The 22,605-nt window shown below is 43.6% G+C and overlaps 1 protein-coding gene across 4 annotated transcripts in view; it reads left to right on the forward strand.

The window, feature by feature from the left end:
* Window positions 1-645: 645 nt before the first annotated feature.
* Window positions 646-22,605, forward strand: part of PSEN1 (presenilin 1) — a 99,497-nt gene continuing 77,537 nt past the window's right edge. The window contains exons 1-3 of one of the 4 annotated variants that reach the window (XM_003263673.3): window positions 646-795; window positions 12,809-12,890; window positions 12,981-13,120. In XM_003263673.3, coding sequence (XP_003263721.1) covers window positions 13,034-13,120 — 87 coding nt within the window. In that variant the 5' untranslated portion in view covers window positions 646-795; window positions 12,809-12,890; window positions 12,981-13,033. The remainder of the gene's footprint in view (window positions 796-12,808; window positions 12,891-12,980; window positions 13,121-22,605) is intronic. The other 3 variants (XM_012504403.2, XM_030813036.1, XM_030813025.1) reach the window with 3 other exon arrangements.

Below are 22,605 nucleotides of genomic sequence, written 5' to 3' on the forward strand. Positions count from 1 at the left end.
TAAATAAGGAAGTATTCGTTTTTTAGTTTTAGCCTTTGGATATATGTGTAAGTGTGGTATGCTGCCTAATGAATTAGACATTGGTATTGTCTTTACCAAAACTGGACAAAGAGCAGGCAGATGCAAAAATCAAGTGACCCAGCAAACCAGACACATTTTCTGCTCTCAGCTAGCTTGCCACCTAGAAAGACTGGTTGTCAAAGTTGGAGTCCAAGAATTGCGGAGGATGTTTAAAAAGCAGTTTCTCAGGTTCTCGCCACCCACCAGAAGTTTTGATTCACTGGGTGGTCGGAGAGGGCAGATATATTTGCAATTTTAACAGCATTCTCTTGATTCTGATGCAGCTGATTCGCAAATACGTACCCTACAGAAATGACAGGTGTTAAATTTAGGATGGCCATCGCTTGTATGCCGGGAGAAGCACACGCAGGGCCCAATTTATATAGGGGCTTTCGTTCTCAGCTCGAGCAGCCTCAGAACCCCGACAACCCACGCCAGCGCTCTGGGCGGATTCCGTCAGGTGGGGAAGACCAGGTGGAACTCTGGGTTCTCCCCGCAATCGTTGCTCCAGGCCGGAGGCCCCGCCCCCTTCCTCCTGGCTCTTCCCCTCCCCCGTGGGCCGGCCGCCAACGGCGCCAGAGCCGGAAATGACGACACCGGTGAGGGTTCTCGGGCGGGGCCTGGGACAGGCAGCTCCGGGGTCCGCGGTTTCACATCGGAAACAAAACAGCGGCTGGTCTGGAAGGAACCTGAGCTACGAGCGGCGGCGGCAGCGGCGGCGGCGGAGAAGCGTATGTGCGTGATGGCGAGTCCGGGGAAGGCAGGAAGACACCGCAGACACGGGCGGCCGCGGGCAGGGCCCGGCTCTTTGTCGCCGCCCGGGCCGCGGAGCCGGTGTCCTAAAAGATGAGGGGCGGGGCGCGGCCGGGTTGGGGCCGGGGAACCCCGTGTGGGAAACCAGGAGGGGCGGCCCGTTTCTCGGGCTTCGAGCGCGGCCGGGTGGAGAGAGATTCCGCGGAGCCTTGGTCCGGAAATGCTGTTTGCTCGAAGACGTCTCAGGGCGCAGGTGCCTTGGGCCGGCATTAGTAGCTGTCTGAACTGGAGTGGAATAGGAGAAAGAGGAAGCGTCTTGGGCTGGGTCTGCTTGAGCAACTGGTGAAACTCCGCGCCTCACGCCCCGGGTGTGTCCTTGTCCAGGGGCGACGGGCACTCTGAGAGAAGTCCGCACGCCTCTCGTTCGAGGCGGAAGACGGGGTCTGATGCTTTCTCCTCTGTCGGGACTGTCTCGAGGCATGCATGTCCAGTGCCTTTTGTGTTTGCTGCTGCTTCCCTCTCAGATTCTTCTCACCGTTGTGGTCAGCTCTGCTTTAGGCACATTAATCTATAGTGGAGGCTGGGATGGGTGAGAGAATTGAGGTGACTTTTTCATAATTCATTTGAGATGTGATTAGAGTTCGATCGGCGGTGGTGGCAGAGGCTTAGAAGAAACACGAACGGGACATGGGAACCAATTGAGGATCAGGGAATAAAGTGTGAAGTTGACTAGGAGGTTTCCAGTTTAGAACATGGCAGAGACATTCTCAGAAATAAGGAAGTTAGGAAGAAAGAACTGGTTTAGAGAGGAGGGCGAGGAGTGGTTTGGAAGTATCACTTTGGAAGTGCCAGCAGGTGAAAATGTCCTGTGGACAGAACTGGAGCTGAAAACAGGAGTCAATTCCATAGATTTCCAGTTGATGTTGGAGCAGTGGAGAAGTCTAAGCTAAGGAAGGGGAAGAGGAGGCCAAGGCAAACACTTAGGAACACTTGTAACGGGGGAGTGGAAGAAGAGCAAGGAGCCAGCTGAGGAGAATGAGTGTGGTTGGAGAACCATCGCAGTGCAGGGTCGCCGGAGCTGAGGAAGGGAGGGAGGCTTCAGGAAGGAAAAGATTGGCAGGGATTTTGAGTGTTAGGCCTGGTGTAGCAAAAGGAACAGAAGATTTAGAGCAGCACTAGCCAATAGAAATATAACGTGAGGCCCGACGCGATGGCTCACGCTTGTAATCCCAGCACTTTGGGAGGCCGCGGGGCGGATCCTTGAGCTCAGGAGTTCGAGACTAGCGTGGACAACACGGTGAAACCCAGTCTCTACAAAAAATTAGCTGGGCGTGGTGGTGCGCGCCTTTAGTCCCAGCTGCTCCCAAGCGAGGCTGAGGCAGGAGAATTACTTGAACCCGGGAGGAGGAGGTTGCAGTGAGCCAAGATTATGCCACTGCACTGCGGCCTGGGCAAAAGAGTGAGACTGTCTCAAAAAAAACAAAACAAAAAATCTTTTTTGTTTTTCTTTTGGAGAAAAGGCACACAAATTTATTAGCATGCAGACTGGGAAAACCACAAGGTGATTATCCCTATTTTAAATTTTCTAATAAACATACTATTATTTATTTATTTATTTATTTTTTGAGACGGAGTCTCGCTCTGTCGCCTAGGCTGGAGTGCAGTGGCGCGATCTCGGCTCACTGCAAGCTCCGCCTCCCGGGTTCACGCCATTTTCCTGCCTCAGCCTCCCCAGCAGCTGGGACTACAGGCGTCCGCCACCACCCCCGGCTAATTTTTTTGTATTTTTAATAGAGACGGGGTTTCACAGTGTTAGCCAGTATGGTCTGGATCTCCCGACCTCGTGATCTGCCCGCCTCGGCCTCCCAGAGTGATGGGATTACAGGCGTGAGCCACCGTGCCCGGCCAGCTATTTACTTTTTTAGAGATGGGAGCCTCACTATGTTGCCCAGGCCGGTCTTGAACTCCTGGAGTCAAGTGATCTTCCTGCCTTGGCCTCCCAGAGTGGTGGGATACAGGCACAAGCCACTATGCCTAGCCATAAACACATTTTTAAAGGTAAAAAGAGGCCGAGCACGGTGGCTTACCCCTGTAATCCCAGCACTTTGGGAGGCCGCGGCGGGTGGATCATGAGGTCAGGAGATCGAGACCATCCTGGCTAACATGGTGAAACCCCGTCTCTACTAAAAAATACAAAAAAAAAAATTTAGCCGGGCGTGATGGCGGGCGCCTGTAGTTCCAGCTACTCAGGAGGCTGAGGCAGGAGAATGGCGTGATCCTGGGAGGCGGAGCTTGCAATGAGCCGAGATCGCGCCACTGCACTCCAGCCTGGGCGACAGAGCGAGACTCTGTCTCAAAAAAAAAAAAAAAAGTAAAAAGAGGCTGGGTGGCCCGGCGCGCCGGCTCACGCCTGTAATCCCAGCACTTTGGGAGGCCCAGGCGGTTGGATAACCAGGTCAGGAGATGGAGACCATCCTGGCTAACACAGTGAAACCCCGTCTCTACTAAAAGTACAAAAAATTAGCCAGACATGGTGCTGGGCGCCTGTAGTCCCAGCTACTGGGGAGGCTGAGGCAGGACAATGGCGTGAACCCAGGAGGCGGAGCTTGCAGTGAGCCGAGATCACGCCACTGCACTCCAGCTTGGGCGACAGAGCGAGACTCCGTTGTTTTTTTTTTCTTTTTTAAAAAAAAAGACGGCACAGTGGCTCCCACCTGTAATCTGCCAGCACTTTGGGAGGCCGAGGCAGGTAGATCACCTGAGGTCAGAAGTTCGAGACCGGCCTCGCCAACATAGTGAGACCCTGTGTCTACTAAAAATACAAAAAATTAGCCGGGTGTGTTGGCGTGTACCTGTTATCCCAGCTACTCGGGAGGTGAGGCAGGAGAATCGCTTGAACCCAGAAGGTGGAGGTTGCAGTGAACCGAGATCATGCCACTGCACTCCAGACTCGGCTACAGAGCAAGACTCCATCAGAAAAAAAAAAAGGGGGGGGTAAAAAGAAACACATGAAACCAATGTGAATAATTTATTTTAACACAATATACCTAACATATTTTTATTTCAATGTCTAACCAGTATAAAAATTTACTTGTTTTGCCCTCTAGATAGTAAGCTCCTTAAGTAAACAGAAGTAATACCTGATTAATTAGAATTCCCAACCCTCATCACAGTGTGTGGTTATATAGAAGAAACCCAGGAAGTGTTTGTTGATTGAAGGGTATTCATACTCCTGCTTGGGTGACAGAGTGAGGAAAAAGGTATTAGTGTTGGCTTTTCACAACGCCTTGTACGGTTTCTTGTTTAAGTTGATCAAAGCAAAAGAAAGACTGCAGGCAATGCTAAATATAACAAGTGATTTACAAATTAATTAGACGTAAATAATCATTTTTCATTAAAAATTAGTTGTATTCTGTCCATTTCCACAGAGAATTTTAGACAATGATTTTGAATAATCATATCTCCCTTATAGAGTTATTGAAATTAACTTATTGAGAAAGATTCTTTATACAAAGGTATATAGGACCATAGTCTCATATCCAGAGTTCTGAAATCCGAAAACTAAAAGGTTTTTCTTTTTTTTTTTTTTTTTTTAGAATTTTGTTTATTTATTTACTTTTTTAAATTTTTTTTTATTTTTTGAGACGGAGTCTCGCTCTGTCGCCCAGGCTGGAGTGCAGTGGCGCGATCTCGGCTCACTGCAAGCTCTGCCTCCCAGGTTCACACTATTCTCCTGCCTCAGCCTCCCGAGTAGCTGGGACTACAGGCGCCCGCCACCACACCCAGCTAATTTTTTGTATTTTTAGTAGAGACGGGGTTTCACCATGTTAGCCAGGATGGTCTCCATCTCCTGACCTCGTGATCTGCCCGCCTCGGCCTCCCAAAGTGCTGGGATTACAGGCTGCCCAGCAGGTTTTTCTTTTTTTTTCTTTTCTTTTCTTTCTTTCTTTCTTTTTTTTTTTTCCGAGCCTCTGTCGCCCAGGCTGGAGTGCAGTGGCACAATCTCAGCTCACTGCAACGTCCGCCTCCCAGGTTCAAGTGATTCTTCTGCCTCAGCCTCCCGAGTAGCTGGGACTACAGGCGTGTGCCACTACACTGGGCTAATTTTTGTATTTTTAGTAGAGACGGGGTATCACCATATTGGCCAGGCTGGTCTCGAACTCCTGACCTCGTGATCCACCTGCCTCAGCCTCCCAAAGTGCTGGGATTACAGGCGCGAGCCGCCGCACCTGGCCAAGGTTTTTCATAACTAATTTGACAGCAAAATTTGACCTATAGTCTTTATTTTTTTAATGTGATTTAAAACTATTCATTTGTTTCACTATAGCTTAATAATTTGTTTGCTTTTCTGTTTCTAAGACCCTGTAGGGGCATTATATAACTTCTGGCATTTGCATAGTACCTTTACAAAATCCAAAAAAATCTGAATTCTAAACACATTTAGTCCTAAAAGTTACAGATAAGGGATTCTGGACTTGCAATTCTAAGTCTTTGTTCGTTTTTATTGCATTTTCTGAGCCAACATAACCATTATTTAAAAACAAGTTGCTATAGTAACTCTACATTACAGACCTCCCCCAAACTCAGCAGTTCAGAGCATGTATTCTCACTCAGGGCTCTGCTTCCTTGTAGGTAGGTCTGTGGATCAGTGGGGGCAGTTCTTATTTGTATGCCGTATTTTGGGGCCCAGGCTGAAGGGGCAGTGGCTATCCATGATAAGCTTTTCTCAAGGCACCAGCAAAAGTACAAGAAGTCAAGGCCAACTGCACAAGCATAGTTCAAATGTCTGCTTATGCCACATGTGCTAAGATTGCATTGACCAAAGCAAGTCATACGATCATGCCCAAAGACTTTGGAGTGGGTGGTAGACTGCAACCACCATGCAGCCAAGCAAACTACAGGGCCAAGCCTATAACATCACTGGAGAGAGGTGTATTCCTCCCTTGGCCAGGCTGGGGGAGGGAGTGAATATTGGCTGAATAATAATCTAATCTACCACAGATGGTTAACAGAGGTGGAGTGGGATGGAAGGAGAAAAAAAAAATCACCAAATGGGATGTATCACTACCCTTGCTCTTTTTAGCGTCTACTGCTTTCACAAAGCCTTTTATAGGACTGGAGAAATGATTTGCTCCTAGTCTCTTAAAAACCAGAGGAGTCTTTTGAGGATGTATTCCTAAAATTTTTAAATTAGTTTAAAAACTTTTTTTATTAATTTCAATTATAGGCTGAGCACAGTGGCTCACGCCTGTAATCCCAGCTAAGGTGGTGGATCACCTGAGGTCAGGAGTTCGAGACCAGCCTGGCCAACATGCTGAAACCCCCATCTCTAGTAAAAATACAAAAATTAGCTGGGCATGGTGGTGGGCGTCTGTAATCCTAGCTACTCAGGAGGCTGAGGCAGGAGAATTGCTTGAACCCAGGAGGTGGAGGTTGCAGTGAGCTATGATCGCAGCATTGCATTCCAGCCTGGGTGACAAGAGGGAAACTACATCTCAATAATAATAATAATTTCAATTATAGGTTGGAATTTAGAGTTCAGTTACATTTACTATTGGATGTGAACCTTTAAAAACTCAAGTAGAGGCTTTTCAGCCCGTTCATAACATCAGAAGTTTGGCCACCTGTCCTGGGAGAAGCTTTCAAAGTAACACTAAGGCTGATTAAATACTTTTGTAAAATAAAGAATAAATCATAAGCTCATTGGCACTTGAAAACTTAGCATTGCAATGCAGATGCAGCAGAAAATACTTGTAGCAGTTTTCTCAGTGAAAGAGAAACTAGTCAAGTAGCTTAGAGACATTAAAACAAGCCACAAGCCCTTTGTGCTAGAGATCATGGTTAAAAGTCTTCTGAAGATGTTTTTCCACAGTACAAATTTTGTTTATATTTATGTCTGAGAGTGAAAAAAGAAAATGGTATCAATAAGTAACCATGTTCTGTAGGAGTCTGAGGTTTTGTTGTTACATTGGGATGTAGTGCGAGAAAAAAACGTATTAACAGTTTTCTGTTGGTACTTTCTTGAATTACATTTTTAATAAACTTATTTTGAGATTCTAAACATTGCTCCTGTGATAATTTCTGAAGTGCTGATGGGTAGAAGGTTTTCTGGTTAGACTTCTGTTCAGCACATCTGAGCTTTGAGATTATTTGTAGTTCTCCTGGGGCTTTTTAAATCTCTTTGTATATAATAGATAAATTCTAGTTTCCCATCACAGAATGATTTCTTTTTCCTTTTGTCTGATTGAGCAAGTGTCTTGAGATTAAGAAAATGGATGTCAGTGAATTCAAGTGTGCTCTGTCAGTTTGCAGCAGGTGACCAGAGAGCAAAAACACCAAAGTAGATTCTGCCCCTACTCCCACCTACTCCTCAATTCAGGTCCCATGAAAGATCCTTAGATCCGAGTAACCGTTTGTTGTTGTTTTTGTTGTTCACAGGGCTAAGAATGTTCACGGCTAAGAATGTTAAAAAGTCTCCTAGTGTCTTTTGCCATGCTGCCTGAACAGTGGGGTCATTGACCGCCATGCAATCCTCAATTGTTTTCAGCTGTTCCTGGACCAAAATCAAATCTAGCTTTGCCTGCCCCTTTCTTTGTACCAGTAGCGCTTGTTTGTTCACCAGGCCTGACTGAAGACCTAGCCCTGTTGCCTGCCTCTGCTTCCTACCGAGCGCCCTGTAAAGAGCAGCTCTCCCAGGGAGGCTCAGCTTGTAGCATTGTGATCTTTGGAAGCATCAAGGGAGGCACAAGATTTCTCTGGGTGAACTGGAAAAGACTTGGGCTGGGCATCAGAAGACTTGGGTTCTGGAACTGGCATTGTTTACACTAGCTCCGTAACTCTGTGCAGGCAAAATCTTTCACCTTTTCTGCATTTTTTTTTACATGTCAGTACAGATTCCTTTCCTCATGAGGTTTCTTTAAGACTCAAATGGAAGAATAGATGTGAAAAGAACTTTGAAGATAGTAGTGGAAAATGCTAAAGTGACTGCTGTATTATTGATGATTTTTACGGGATTTGTCTGAGAAAGCTCCAGTATGACCAGTTTGTACCAGCTTGTATGGTTTCTTGTAATAACTGAACAGATCCTATTAGCATAGGGTGATGCCTAAGTGTCTTCCCTCCCGGATAGTGTCCTCCGTGCACATGCTGAAGAGTTGTCTTTCTTGACATAGGCCAGAGGCATTGATGTGCAGCAGGTTTCTTTAGTCATCAACTATGACCTTCCCACCAACAGGGAAAACTATATCCACAGAATCGGTTGAGGTGGACGGTTTGGCCATAAAGGTGTGGCTATTAACATGGTGACAGAAGAAGACAAGAGGTCTCTTCGAGACATTGAGACCTTCTACAACACCTCCATTGAGGAAATGCCCCTCAATGTTGCTGACCTCATCTGAGGGGCTGTCCTGCCACCCAGCCCCAGCCAGGGCTCAATCTCTGGGGGCTGAGGAGCAGCAGGAGGGGGAGGGAAGGGAGCTAAGGGATGGACATCTTATCATTTTTTTTCTTTGAATAAATGTCACTTTTTGAGGCAAAACAAAAAAAAGGAAACTACTTCTTTTAAAATGACCAGTGGCTGCAGTGGCTCAGGCCTGTAATCCTGACTAGTTGGGAGACTGAGGTGGTAGGGTTGCTTGAGGCCAGGCAAGACCAGCCTGGGCGGTACAGCAAGACCCTTTCTTTAAATAAAAAACTAGCCAGCCATGTAGTCCTACCTGCTTGGGAAGCTGAGGTGGGAGGATTGACTGAGGCCAGGAGTTCAAGGCTGCAGTGAGCTATGATTGCCACTGTACTCCAGCCTGGGTGACAGAGTGAGACCTTGTCTCTTAAAAAAAAAAAAAAAAAAAAAAAAAAAGATTTGCATTATAGCTTATCCTTTTTTTTTTTTTTTTTTTTTTTTTTTTTGAGATGGAGTCTCACTCTGTCGCCCAGGCAGGAATGCAGTGGTGTAATCTCGGCTCACTGCAACCTCTGCCTCCAGGGTTCAAGTGATTCTCCTGCCTCAGCCTCCCGAGTAGCTGGGACTACAAGTGCGTGTCACCATGCCCGGCTAATTTTTGTATTTTTTAGTAGAGATCAGGTTTCACCATATTGGCCTGGCTGGTCTGGAACTCCTGACCTTGTGATCTGCCCACCTTGGCCTCTCAAAGTGCTGGGATTACAGGCGTGAGCCACTGCACCTGGCCAGCTTATCCTTTTTTAAAAAAACTTAAATACTAGGATATTGAGATTATTGAAAATGCTTTTGGTGCTTCAGTTTTGAATTTATACTTAGAGCAGTTTTTGAAGTTTAAGATCTCATTACTTCTAAGTAATAGATTTACTAGTAATCAAAATCGCTTCAAAATACCGTAATCCTCATTGCCGTAAACTCCTACGGGGCAGGTATGGAGTTTTATAAAGAGGCAATGTAGTGTACTCTGTGAATTCCGACTCCTTGCTTGCCAGATGTGGCCTTAAGCAAGTTAACTTCTGTGTGCCACATTGTTTTCGTCTGTAAAAGGATAAAGTGAATATAATAAATTAGTTTGTTAAGCTTTAGTTTAATAATGTCTGTCTCTAAGTTTTACGTATAAGTAGATAGTGTCTTTCTTGTTTTTTTTATTTATTTCTTTATTTTTTATTTTCATTTTTTGAGACGGAGTCTCGCCTGTCGCCCAGGCTGGAGTGCAGTGGCGCAATCTCGGCTCACTGCAAGCTCCGCCTCCCAGGTTCATGCCATTCTCCTGCCTCAGCCTCTTCGAGTAGCTGGGACTACAGGTGCCTGCCACCACGCCCAGCTAATTTTTTGTATTTTTAGTAGAGACGGGGTTTCACTGTGGTCTCGATCTCCTGACCTCGTGATCCGCCTGCCTTGGCCTCCCAAAGTGTTGGGATTACAAGCGTGAGCCACCGCGCCCGGCATGTCTTTCTTGTTTAGTGAATAATCATTCTTATTATTTAATAGTATCTCTACTAAATTTATTCTATAAGATCATACTAATCTTGTTTAGTGCATGGCAATCACTTCTGCTCGTATTTAACCTATAAGCGTAATATAGTTTATTTATATACCATTTATTTATTTTATTTTATTTTTTGAGATGGAGTCTTGCTCTGTCACCCAGGCTGCAGTACAGTGGCGCAATCTTGGTTCACTGCAACCTCCGCCTCCCAGGTTCAAGCGATTCTCCTGCCTCAGCCTCCTTAGTAGCTGGGATTACAGGCACGAGCCACCACGCCCAGCTAATTTTTGTATATTTAGTACAGACAGGGTTTCACCATGTTGGCCAGGCTGGTCTCGGACTCCTGGCCTCAAGTGATCTGTCTGCCTCGGCCTCCCATAGTGCTGGGATTACAGGTGTGAGCCACCGCGTCCAGCCTACTTACCTTTTATTTTTGCTTGCATTACCCTTTCTTTGCCTTGTTTCATTTGGCTAAGACTGTCTTGTTTACTTGTTTTGTTTCTGAGGGATTATATGAGAGTTCTATGGGTTTTTCCATAATGGAGTGTACTTTTATTATTTTATTATTTGTTTTTTTGAGACAGGGTCTCACTCTGTCACTCAGGCTGGAGTGTAGTGATGCAGTCACTTGGCTCCAGTGAACCTTCCACCTCAGCCTCCTGAGTAGCTGGAACCACAGGCACCCACCACCCACACCTAGCCAATTTTTTTTTGTATTTTTAGTAGAAACAGGGTTTCACCATGTTGGCCAGGCTAGTCACGAACTCCTGGCCTCAAGTAATATGCCCATCTCAGCCTCCCACAGTGCTGGGATTACAGGCATGAGCCACTGAGCCTGGCCTCATTCAATTTATTGACTACTTCACTGAAAGTGAACTTGTGTGGATACTCAAAAAGTACAGTTTGTACTGAATACATATTGTTTTTGCGTCATACTGAAGCTGAACATTTCTAAAGTGAACTGTCATCGGGGACCGTCTGTATTGTGAAATCCTAATTTTGTCCATATTAAAAGACGGGAACAGGGCTGGTCGTGGTGGCTCACACCTGTAATTCTAGCACTTTGGGAGGCTGAGGTGGGTGGGTCACTTGTGGTCAGGAGTTTGAGACCAGCCTGGCCAACATGGTGAAACCCAGTCTCTACTAAAAATACAAAACTTAGTTAGACATGGTGGTGCACACCTGTAATCCCAGCTATTCGGGGGGCTGAGACATGAGAATTGCTTAAACCAAGGAGGTAGAGGTTCCAGTGAGCGAGATCGTGCCACTACATTGCAGCCTGGGTGACAGAGCAAGACTGTGTCTCAAAATAAAGACAGGAACAAAGGTATCGATAACTCTTTAAGTATAGATTAAATTACCACAAAAATCTAGTTTTAAGAAATCTTTTTTTTAAAAACAGAGTCTCACTCTGTTGCCCAGGCTGAGTACAGTGACGAGATCTTGGCTCACTGCAGCCTCTAATTCCTGGACTCAAGTAATCCCCCCACCTCAGCCTCCTGAGCAGTTGGGACTACAGATGCATCCCACCTGCACCCAGCTAATTCGTTTTTTGTAGAGATAGTGTCTTGCTATGTTGCCCAGGCTGGAGACTGATCTGCAACTCCTGGCCTTAAGCTCTTTATTTTTTAAGCAAATTTTCACTATGTTTTCAATTAATATGAATTTGCATTTCACTGATCTCATGCTAGCTGACAATGGGCTGAAGGTGAGGGGAGGAGAAAGATATACATGGTATATAAAAGCATGTATGATAAAGTGGAACGTCACCTTGGTTAAAAATGTGTCATGATTTGAATGATACAAATATAAGTAGTTAAGGGCTATTTTGAACTTGATACCTTTGCTAGAGGAAAAATTACTTTATGCATTTTGATGACAAATCATTAGAAGAAAAAAATGGAATATTTAGAGGAAAGAGTATCCTGATGTTAAAAGTGAAAATGAAATAGGACATGGAGAAAATTTTTTTATGTAAATGTGTACATGGTAATGTATTAATTAGTGTTAGGTATGTACATGGATTTTTGCCTTCTATATTTCTGAAAACCTTCTGTGAAAAGGAAAAGTTGAAATCATAAAGAATTGGCTGATGGAAATTAAGGTAGATAGGCAAATGGGAATGTGGCCCCCCCAGGAGGGTGAGCTCTGAGAGACACAGTCGTCCCTGTAAATAAGACTGCACCAAGATCAAAGGAGAGGCCTGAGGCTGGGAGTCAGGAGTCAGCCATTCTTTTTTTTTCTTTTTTTTGAGACGGAGTCTCGCCTCGCTCTGTAGCTCAGGCTGGAGTGCAGTGGCACCATCTCGGCTCACTGCAACCTCCACCTCCTGGGTTCAAGCGATTCTCCTGCCTCAGCCTCCTGAGTAGCTGGGATTACAGGTGCGCACCACCACACCTGGCTAATTTTTGTATTTTTAGTAGAGACGGGGTTTCACCATGTTGGTCAGGCTGGTTTCGAACTCCTGACCTCATGATCTGCCCACCTTGGCCTCCCAAAGTGCTGAGATCACAGGCATGAGCCACTGCTCCCAGCTGAGTCTGCAATTTCTTGCCAGCTCTACCCAGTTGTGTCATCTTAAGCAAGTCACTGAACTTCTCTGGATTAAGCCCTTCTCCTTTTGTAAAATAAGCATGTTATCTGTTCATCCTGCCTTGGGCATTGTGATAAGGATAAGATGAGATTATAGAATTTTGCAAAATTAAAAGTGCTAGACAAATGATTTTATGAAAATATAAAGATTAGGTTGAATTTGGTCAGCATAGAAAAAGGAATGTTGAGAACATTGCTTAAGATTACTCAGCTCCCTTTGCTGGAAATCAGAAGTCATTAAGTATCTTTGTGGTTGAAAATGTTTGGTGTCTCAGGCGGTTCTACTTATTGCTAAAGAGGTCTACCTTGAGCTTATAGTAAATTTGTCAGTTAGTTGAAGGTCGTGACAAATTAATACATTCCTGGTTTACAAATTGGTCTTAAAAGTATTTGATTGGTTTAAATGAATTTACTAGGATTTAACTAACAATGGATGACCTGGTGAAATCCTATTTCAGACCTAATCTGGGAGCCTGCAAGGGACAACAGCCTTTGAGGTCCTTAGACAGCTTGGCCTGGAGGAGAACACATGAAAGAAAGGTTTGTTTCTGCTTAATGTAATCTATGAAAGTGTTTTTTATAACAGTATAATTGTAGTGCACAAAGTTCTGTTTTTCTTTCCCTTTTCAGAACCTCAAGAGGCTTTGTTTTCTGCGAAACAGTATTTCTATACAGTTGCTCCAATGACAGAGTTACCTGCACCGTTGTCCTACTTCCAGAATGCACAGATGTCGGAGGACAACCACCTGAGCAATACTGTACGTAGCCAGGTACAGTGTCAGTCTCTCAAACTGCCTTTGCCAGACTGGATTCACTTATCATCTCCCCTCACCTCTAAGAAATGCTGAGGGGGCTGAGCAGGCTTTCTCTGCTTTACCAAATTTATAATATATTTGTTGAACTTCAGCTGATTGCTAGGGGACACAGGGCTGTTTAACACATAGGTGTTGATACAGTTCCTACCTAACTCACATATCACCACCTCAGTTGAAGCCTTCTCCAGGTTCCCAAGGTGTGCAGCACCTCATAGTTCATGTTGTTTATTATTTTACCTATCTTGCCCTGATTCTTCTACGGCTGAGTCCATTTTATTTACCGTATTCAGTACCTAACAGTTCCTGTTAGTGCTCAGTAAATATTCATTATGATTGTACAGTGCAAGGATAAGTGTAGAAGTTCTAAGAGTTCAAAGGAGGGATTCAGGAAAAGAATGTAATCTGTGCTGTCGGACAAAGAGACTCCTCACCAGCTACATACACAGACATGACATTTGACTGCAACTCTACTAGCTAATCATCACAAAGTGAGAGCAGAGGCCAGGTATGGTGGCTCATGCGTGTAATCCCAGCACTTTGGGAGGCTGAGGCGGGTGGATCACCTGAGGTTAGGAGTTCAATACCAGCTTGGCCAACATGGAGAAACCCCATCTCTACTAACAATACAAAAATTAGCCAGGCCTAGTGGCCGTTGCCTGTAATCCCAGCTACTTGGGAGGCTGAGCCAGGAGAATCGCTGGAACCCGGGAGGTGGAGGTTACAGTGAACTGAGATCGCGCCATTGCACTCGAGCCTGGGCGATGAGCGAAACTCCATCTCAAAAATAAATAAATAAATAAAAAATAAATAGAGAAAGAAAAGAAAAGAGAGAGAGCATGGATGTCCTGTGAGACAGTTGGAGTATCTGTAGGATTTTTAGAGGTGGAACCAGAATAGAGGAAAACACAAGGCCAACTATAAGCTATCCAGCTGCACTAGGTGTGGGGTCAGATTTTCCTCTGTTAGGACCAGAAAGCAGAGCTAGGAACAGTGGTGGAAGTTAACAGGCAATAAGGTCTGGATCACTAAAAAGAACTTTCTCATAACCTGGCATGGTGGCGCATGCCTGTAGTCCCAGCTACTCAGGAACTCAGGAAGCTGAGGTACGAGGATTGCTTGTCTAAGAGTTTGAGTCCAGCATGGGCAACATACAGAGGTTCTGTATTTTTTTTTTTTTTAATTTTCCCACAGTTATGGTACATCTGGGCTGCCTTGTAGGCTTGTGTGTACTTTTCACTACAAACAGTCACAAAAGGCTGGAAGGCCACTCCAGCAAGATCTGTAGAGGATTAGTCCATGAATTCAGCAGTTGAAACTAGAGCACTGAATGGCCTGGAACTTCCTTTTACACTCAGAAGATTTAGGATTCTTCACTTTTCCCATCAGTAAAATTAGATAATTTACTAGATAATTTGAAAATTCTTTCCGAGCTGGAAAGTTTTGATGTGCCCAGAAGCTAGGATGGCCAGTTGTCCCAGTTTGTCTAAAACTAGAAGTTCTAGAACACAGGACTTTCAGTTTTAAAATTGGGACAGTCCTGAGCAATAGGATCAAGTCAGTTACCTACCAGAGTATAATCAAATTGAAATAATTTTGGATCTGACTAACCAAGTCTTATTCAATTAGTTGACTTTCTTGTTTAACTTTGAGTACTATTACAGTTCTATAAGTTATAGTTCAAATAGAAGATAACATCTAAAGCATTTCTTGTTCCAAAGGTTAAATCTTGCCTTTAGCTTCATTTCTTCAACTCTAAGAAAATACTGTGACGAGCTGCTATAGCCTGGAAAATAGTTTTCCTTTTGTGGGCTGCTGTGCATAATCTCATTCATAGTAAAGGGATTTGAAGTTTGATGATAAAATAGTCAGAGAGCTGAAGTTGTGTTTGTTTTTTTAGCCCAAATATTTATTTCTCAAGTTTTTGTTGTGAAATGTTTCAAGCACATACAGAAAGTATGGCACGTAATGTAATAGGCACCCATGTACCTATCACCCAACTTTATTAAACCTTAACATCTTGTTTGCTGTTTTTTTGATAAGCTTTTTTTGCTTCTATTGCTTATTGTCCTACACTAAATGAAATCCTAACTAAACAAAACAAGATTTTGCATTTAATTTGAAAAGAGACTAGTTATATGACAAAAAACTGCAGATAGAATTGAAGTGCCCCTCCCCCATTCCTTTTCCTCTTTTCTCAGGATAGTTACTGTCCTGAATTGGGTATTTATCATGTTTAATAAAATTGAGTATTAGGCTTACTATAATATTTATGTACATGAATCATATAATACACTTGGCATGTTTTAAAACTTTAGGCTGGGCGTGGTGGCTTACGCCTGTAATCCCAGCACTTTGGGAGGCTGAGGCTGGTGGATCACAAGGTCAGGAGTTCAAGACCAGCCTGGCCAACATGGTGAAACCCTGTCTCTACTAAAAAAAAATACAAAATTTAGCTAGGCGTGATGTCAGGGGCCTGTAATCCCAGCTACTCCAGAAACTGAGGCAGAGAATTGCTTGAACTCTGGAGATAGAGGTTGCAGTGAGCCAGGATTGCACCACTGCACTCCAGCCTGGGCAACAGAGCGAGACTCTGTCTCAAAAATAAATAAATAAATAAATAAAAAAAGCCAGGTGTGGTGGCTCATGCCTGTAATCCCAGCACTTTGGGAGACTGAGGAGGGCGGATCACGAGGTCAAGAGACTGAGACCATCCTGGTCAACATGGTGAAACCCCGTCTCTACTAAAAAAATACAAAAATTGGCTGGGCGTGGTGACAGGCACCTGTAGTCCCAGCTACTTGGGAGGCTGAGGCAGGAGAATGGCGTGAACCTGGGAGGCGGAGCTTGCAGTGAGCCGAGATTGCACCACTGCACTCCAGCCTGGGCGACAGAGCGAGACTCCATCTAGAAAAAAAAAAACAAAAAAACTTTATATAGTTTGTGTCTGAAAGTTGAAGAGAATTTCCACATATATGTTAGTATATGTTGCAAAAGAGACATTCCTATGTAGAATTTTGGGCATTCATGTATATGTAGATGCATGTAGCTCTAGCATTCGTTTTCTCTTGTGAATATATAAAAATAAATCTGTTTACAAACATTTGATAGGTTCCAGTTTTTCACAATAACTGACAGTGCTGCAGTGACATACTAATTCATTAGTCTGTGTGCACTTGTGTGACTTTCTCAAAGATAGTTGCTGTGATTGAATATATGGATCTTAGAACTATTTTAGAGATTGCTAGAATTCTTCCAAAGTGGTTATGCATCAAGACTATATTGCAGGCCAGGCATGGTGGTTCACGGCTGTATTACATCTGTCTCGGAAAAATAAGAGAAGAAAAGCATGGGTGATCTTGGTGATTTCCCCCTTTCATTTTCTAAATGTTCTATAATACAGTTATTTAATAATTTAAAAAGCTGTTTTGAAAAAGTAATCTCACTCTGTCACCCAAGCTGGAGTGCAGTGGTACAGTCTCAACTCACTGCAACCTCGACCTCCTTGAGACCAGGATGGTCTCAAGTGATCCTGCCACCTCAGCCTCCCAAGTAGCTGGGACCACAGGCTCATGCCACCACACCCAGCTAATTTTTTGTATTTTTGGCAGAAACGAGGTTTCACCATGTTGCGCAGTCTGGTCCCAAACTCCTGAGCTCAAGTGATCCACCTGTCTTGGCCTCCCAAAGTGCTGGGATTACAGGTGTGAGCTACTGTGCCCAACCTAAAATATTTTATTTATATATGTATTTATGTATATATATATGTATATATATACATATATATATATATATATATATTTTTTTTTTGAGACAGAGTCTCGCTCTGTTGCCCAGGCTGGAGTGCAGTGGCACGATCTCGGCTCACTGCAAGCTCTGCCTCCCGGGTTCACGCCATTCTCCTGCCTCAGCCTCCCAAGTAGCTGGGGCTACAGGTGCCCACCACCACGCCTGGCTAATTTTTTACATTTTTAGTAGAGGCGGGGTTTCACCGTGTTAGCCAGGATGGTGTCGATCTCCTGACCTCGTGATCTGCCCATCTCGGCCTCCCAAATATTTTTTATATTTTTTAATATGAGGAAAGGTCACAAAAGAATAGTATGCTACCCGAGGAATATCTGTGGAAAGGGATCAAGCATTCGAGGTTTTCTGTGATGACTGACTAAAGTCATGGAGTTAGAACAGCTGATACAAAAGAAACCAAAAAAGGCCGGGCATGGTGGCTCACACATGTAATCCCAGCACTTTGGGAGGCCGAGGCAGGCGGATCACTTGAGGTCAGGAGTTTGAGACCAGCCTGGCCAGCATGGTGAAACCCCATTTCTACTTGAAAAAAAAAAAAAAAAAAAAAAAAAGTCAATGGGTGTGGTGGCATGCACCTGTAGTCCCAGCTACTCAGGAGACTGAAGCACGAGAATTGCTTGAACCCAGGACTCAGAGGTTGCAGTGAGCTGAGATCGTGCCACTGCACTCCAGTGCAGTGTGACAGAGTGAGACTGTCTCAAAAAAAGAAAAAAAACCACAAAAGCTGGTTAGCATGAGATCTTTGAGAGCATTCTTACATTCTTATTGGTAATTGGAGTTTATATTATGCCCTTGTCATCAATAAAAGCTTCAGTTATGTTTCTTTCTTTTTTTTTTTTTTTTTTTTTTTTTTTTTTTGAGACGGAGTCTTGCTCTGTCGCCCAGGCTGGAGTGCAGTGGCGCGATCTCGGCTCATTGCAAGCTCCGCCTCCCGGGTTCTCGCCATTCTCCTGCCTCAGCCTCTCCGAGTAGCTGGGACTACAGGCGCCCACCACCACGCCCGGCTAATTTTTTTTTTTTTGTATCTTTAGTAGAGACGGGGTTTCACCGTAGTCTCGATCTCCTGACCTTGTGATCCGCCTGCCTCGGCCTCCCAAAGTGCTAGGATTACAAGCATGAGCTACCGCGCCCGGCCGCTTCGGTTATGTTTCTTAGTCTCCATTTGAAAAAAGAAATGTTCACTGGGCACGGTGGCTCACACTTGTAATCCCAGCACTTTGGAAGGCCAAGGTGGGCGGATTACTTGAGGCCAAGAGTTCCAGACCAGCCTGGCCATCATGGTGAAACCCTGTCTCTATTAAAAATACAAAAATTAGCCAGGTGTGATGGTGTGCCCTTGTAATCCCAGCTACTTGGGAGGCTGAGTCAGGAGGATTGCTTTCAAGGTTCACCTGGGAGGTCAAAGCTGCATTTAGCTGAGATCACACCATTGTACTCCAGCCTAGGTGACAAAGTGAGACCCTGTCTCAAATAAATACATAAAAATAAACAAAAAGCAAACCTATAAGCTATTTAAAGGACCTTGAGGAGAAAAAAAATGAATGGAATGGGTGATCTACATTTAAATAGAATCTGCAGCTCCAGTTAGCCTTTGACAGTGTTATTGTGTCATTATAGTTATGAATTTGTTTTCTCAGTTGTGTTAAAGTGGAGTAAGGCAAAAAATAACTTAAAATCTCAACGACCTCCAAAGAAACATGCTAGCTTTTGCATGAGTAAAATCTCTTAGGCACAAATCTTAATAATATGTTAAGAAACTTTAGGCTTAAGCCTAACATAACAGCCCCATAAATGTTCAGTATTATCTCTAACCAGTTACGTCAACTGTTTGTGGAAATGACAGCCTTTCTTGGCATTAGAGGAATGGTTAAACCTCTGACTCCAGGGAATCACAAAGCTTGGTCAGATGCTGAATGGAGTTATGTGTGTTGTTGGAAACATGTTCCCTATGATTAATAAATGTTTTCAAGTTTTCCACTTAATTTGCCAGTTCTTTGGTTAAGCCACTCTTCCAGTCCTGTCCTACAGAGCAGGCTTAGAGCCCCACATTTCTCGTTGTAGAAATTCAAACAATATTCATTAAGTCTTTTTTTTTCCCATTAAGTCTTAAAGGATTAATACATTCCCTTTCCTTTTTTTTTTTTTTTGAAACGGAGCCTCCCTCTGTCGCCCAGGCTGGAGTTCAGTTGTGCGATCTCGGCTCACTGCAGCCTCCACCTCCCAGGTTCAAGCGATTCTCCTGCCTTAGTCTCCCGAGTAGTTGGGATTAACAGGGTTGTGCCACCACACCTGGCTAACTTTAGTATTTTAGATAGAGATGGGGTTTTACCATGTTGGTCAGGCTGGTCTCGAACTCCTGACCTCAAGTGATCTGCCCACCTAGGCCTCTCAAAGTGTTGGGATTACAGGCATGAACCACCGTGCCTGCCAATACATTTTTCTTACAAATATTAATTATTGAAAAAATGTATTTTAAGTAAATATTCAGACTATAAATATATCAGCATAATTGAATACTTTGTAACCACGTAGGCATGTTAACTGCTTACATGTGTGCATGAAATATTAAGGGAAAAGGGTAGAATATTTGTAAACACATAACTATGTATACATGTATGTATATATTGAAAAACATTAGGATTTGGGGTGTTGTAAAAATAAGTTTCTGTTTTCTTTATAAAATTACCTAAGTTCATATTCAGCTACACACAATTATAAACTTAATTGTAGAGCTAGGTGTGGTGGCTTATGTCTGTATTCCTAGTACTTTGGGAGGCTGAGGCAGGAGGATCCCTTGAGGCCAGGAGTTTGAGACTAGCTTGGGTAACATAGCACGATCTTGTCTCTACAAAAAAGAAAAATGTGAAAATTAGTGGGGTGAGGTAGTGTGCTTCTGTGGTCCCAGCTACTTGGGAAGCTGAGGCAGGAGGATTGCTTGAGACTAGGAGGTCGAGGCTGCAGTGAGCTGTAATCATGTCACTGTACTTCAACCTGGGCAACAAAGTGAGACCCTGCTTCAAAAAAAGAAAAAAATGTGTGGCAAAAACTGCCATGAACAAAGTCCAAAACAAACTAGGACAAAGGCTTGAAATATATGACAGATATATCCCAATATACATAGAATTCTTACGAAATTAAAAAGAACATTAACAACTAACTCAGGGCCGGGCGCGGTGGCTCACGCTTGTAATCCCAGCACTTTGGGAGGCCGAGGCGGGCGGATCACGAGGCCAGGAGATTGAGACTACGGTGAAACCCCGTCTCTACTAAAAATACAAAAAATTAGCTGGGCGTGGTGGCGGGCGCCTGTAGTCCCAGCTACTCGGAGAGGCTGAGGCAGGAGAATGGCGTGAACCCGGGAGGCGGAGCGGAGCTTGCAGTGAGCTGAGACTGCGCCACTGCACTCCAGCCTGGGCGACAGAGCGAGACTCCGTCTCAAAAAAAAAAAAAAAAAAAAAAAACAACAAAAAAAACCAACTAACTCAGTAGCAAAGGTTACAAGCAGTATTTATGAAGTAAGAAATAGAAATGGCAATAAATATATGAAAAGCCTAGTTGATCAGCCTTACTAATAGAGATAAAAATTAAAACTTCACTTCTTACCTATTAGTAGTGAGTTAAAATTGATACACTGCTGCTGAGGTTGTAGTGAAGTAGGCTTTCTTGTATGCTGTGTTCTTTGGAGTTAAGTTAGTATTTATTTGGAGGCAAGCTGTTAATTGAATCTACAGATACACATGCCTTTTGGAAATAATTTAGCAATTAAGTCTAACCTAATCTAATCTCACCTAGCATTTCACTTCTGGAAGTTTATCCTATAAAAATATTACCAGAGAAGTGCCAAGAATTTTTATTGAAGTTTTATTTATAACAGTGAAAAGGTGGCAGTAATCTCAATCTTTATCATTAACTGCTTAAGGTTTACCCAGTTAGTAGTGTAAAGGTACTGGTTAACAGTAGGGTCTCTTGACTAAACAGTTGGACTTTGAATCTCCATTCTGGAACTTCTTACCACTATGATCTTTGGCAAATTAACTGGCCTCACTAAACTTCAGTTTCTTTATCTGTTAAATGAAGTTTATAGCAATTAACTTAGAGTTTTATTTAAATTAAATGAGATAACCTGAATGATTAGTACACTACCTAGCACATACTTGTTCAATAAATATTAACATTTCTTATTAAAATTGCCATATTTAAGAATGAGGTATATTTATATGTCTAGCATAGAATCAAATATATATTATCATTATTATTTTTTTTTTGAGACAGGGTCTCCTTCTGTCACCCAGGCTAGAGTATAGTGGTGTGATCATAGCTCACTGCAGCCTCTAAGTCCTGTGCTCAAGTGATTCTCCCATCTCAGCCTTGTGAATAGCTGGGAGTACAGGTGTGTGCCACCATGCCTGGCTACTTTTTTTTGCTGTTTGTTTCACCTTTTTTGTAGAGCTGGGGTCTCACTATGTTGCCCAGGCTGGTCTTGAACTCCTGGACTCAAGCGATTCTCCTGTCTCGGCCTCCTGAAGCATACAGATTTTTTAGGGCAGTGAAACTATTCTGTATGATATTGTAATCATGGAAACCTGTCATTGTCTGTTTATACAAACCCATAGACTGTATAACACCAAAAGTGAATCAAGATAAACTGTGGACTGTCAATGTAGGTTCATCTGTTGTAACAGTTTACCACAGTGGTGCAGGATGTTGATAGAGAGAGGCTGTTGGAGGGGGTATGTGGGAACTCTCTGTACTTTCTGCTCAATTTTGCTGTGGATCTAAGTCTGCATTTAAAAATATTTTATGGCGTGGTGGCTCATACTTGTAATCCTAGCACTTTGGAAGGCGGAGGCGGGTGGATCACTTGAGCTCAGGAGTTTGAGACCAGCCTGGGCAATGTGGTGAAACCCCATCTCTATGAAAAGAAAAAAAAAAGTAAATAATACTAATAGTAATTAACTGGGTGTGGTGGCATGTGCCTATAGTCCCAGGTACTTGGGAGGCTGAGGTGGGAGGATGACTTGAGCCTGTGAAGTGGAGGTTGCAGTGAGCAGTGGTCATGCCACTGCACTCCAGCCTGGGCAACACAGCCAGACTCGGTCTCAATAATAATAATAATAAATAATATAAATAAAAATAAGAATATTTTGAAAGAAATGAGCTATCAAGCCACAAATGCAAAAGGCTTCAAGTTCTTATCTTTTAGAAATACATACTAAAATATTTATGAAGGAAATGATATATCTAAGATTTGCCTCAAAATAATACTGGAGTGGCAAAGTGAGCGGGGGAGTAGACGAAACAAGATTAGCATGAGTTCATAATTATTGAAGTTGAATAAATTGCCCATGGGCTTCATTGTACGTTTCTGAACAGTATTTGTTTAAATTTTTTCCATAATAAAAAGTTTTGTTTTGTTTTGTTTTGTTTTTTTGAGATGGAGTCTCGGTCTGTCGCCCAGGCTGGAGTGCAGTGGCACGATCTCAGCTCACTGCAAGCTCCGCCTCCCAGGTTCACGCCATTCTCCTGCCTCAGCCTCCCGAGTAGCTGGGATTACAGGCGCCTGCCACCACGCCCAGCTAATTTTTTGTATTTTTAGTAGAGATGGGGTTTCACCATGTTAGCCAGGATGATCTCGATCT

Source organism: Nomascus leucogenys, chromosome 1a (assembly GCF_006542625.1).
Source record: "Nomascus leucogenys isolate Asia chromosome 1a, Asia_NLE_v1, whole genome shotgun sequence".
NCBI lineage: Eukaryota > Metazoa > Chordata > Mammalia > Primates > Hylobatidae > Nomascus > Nomascus leucogenys.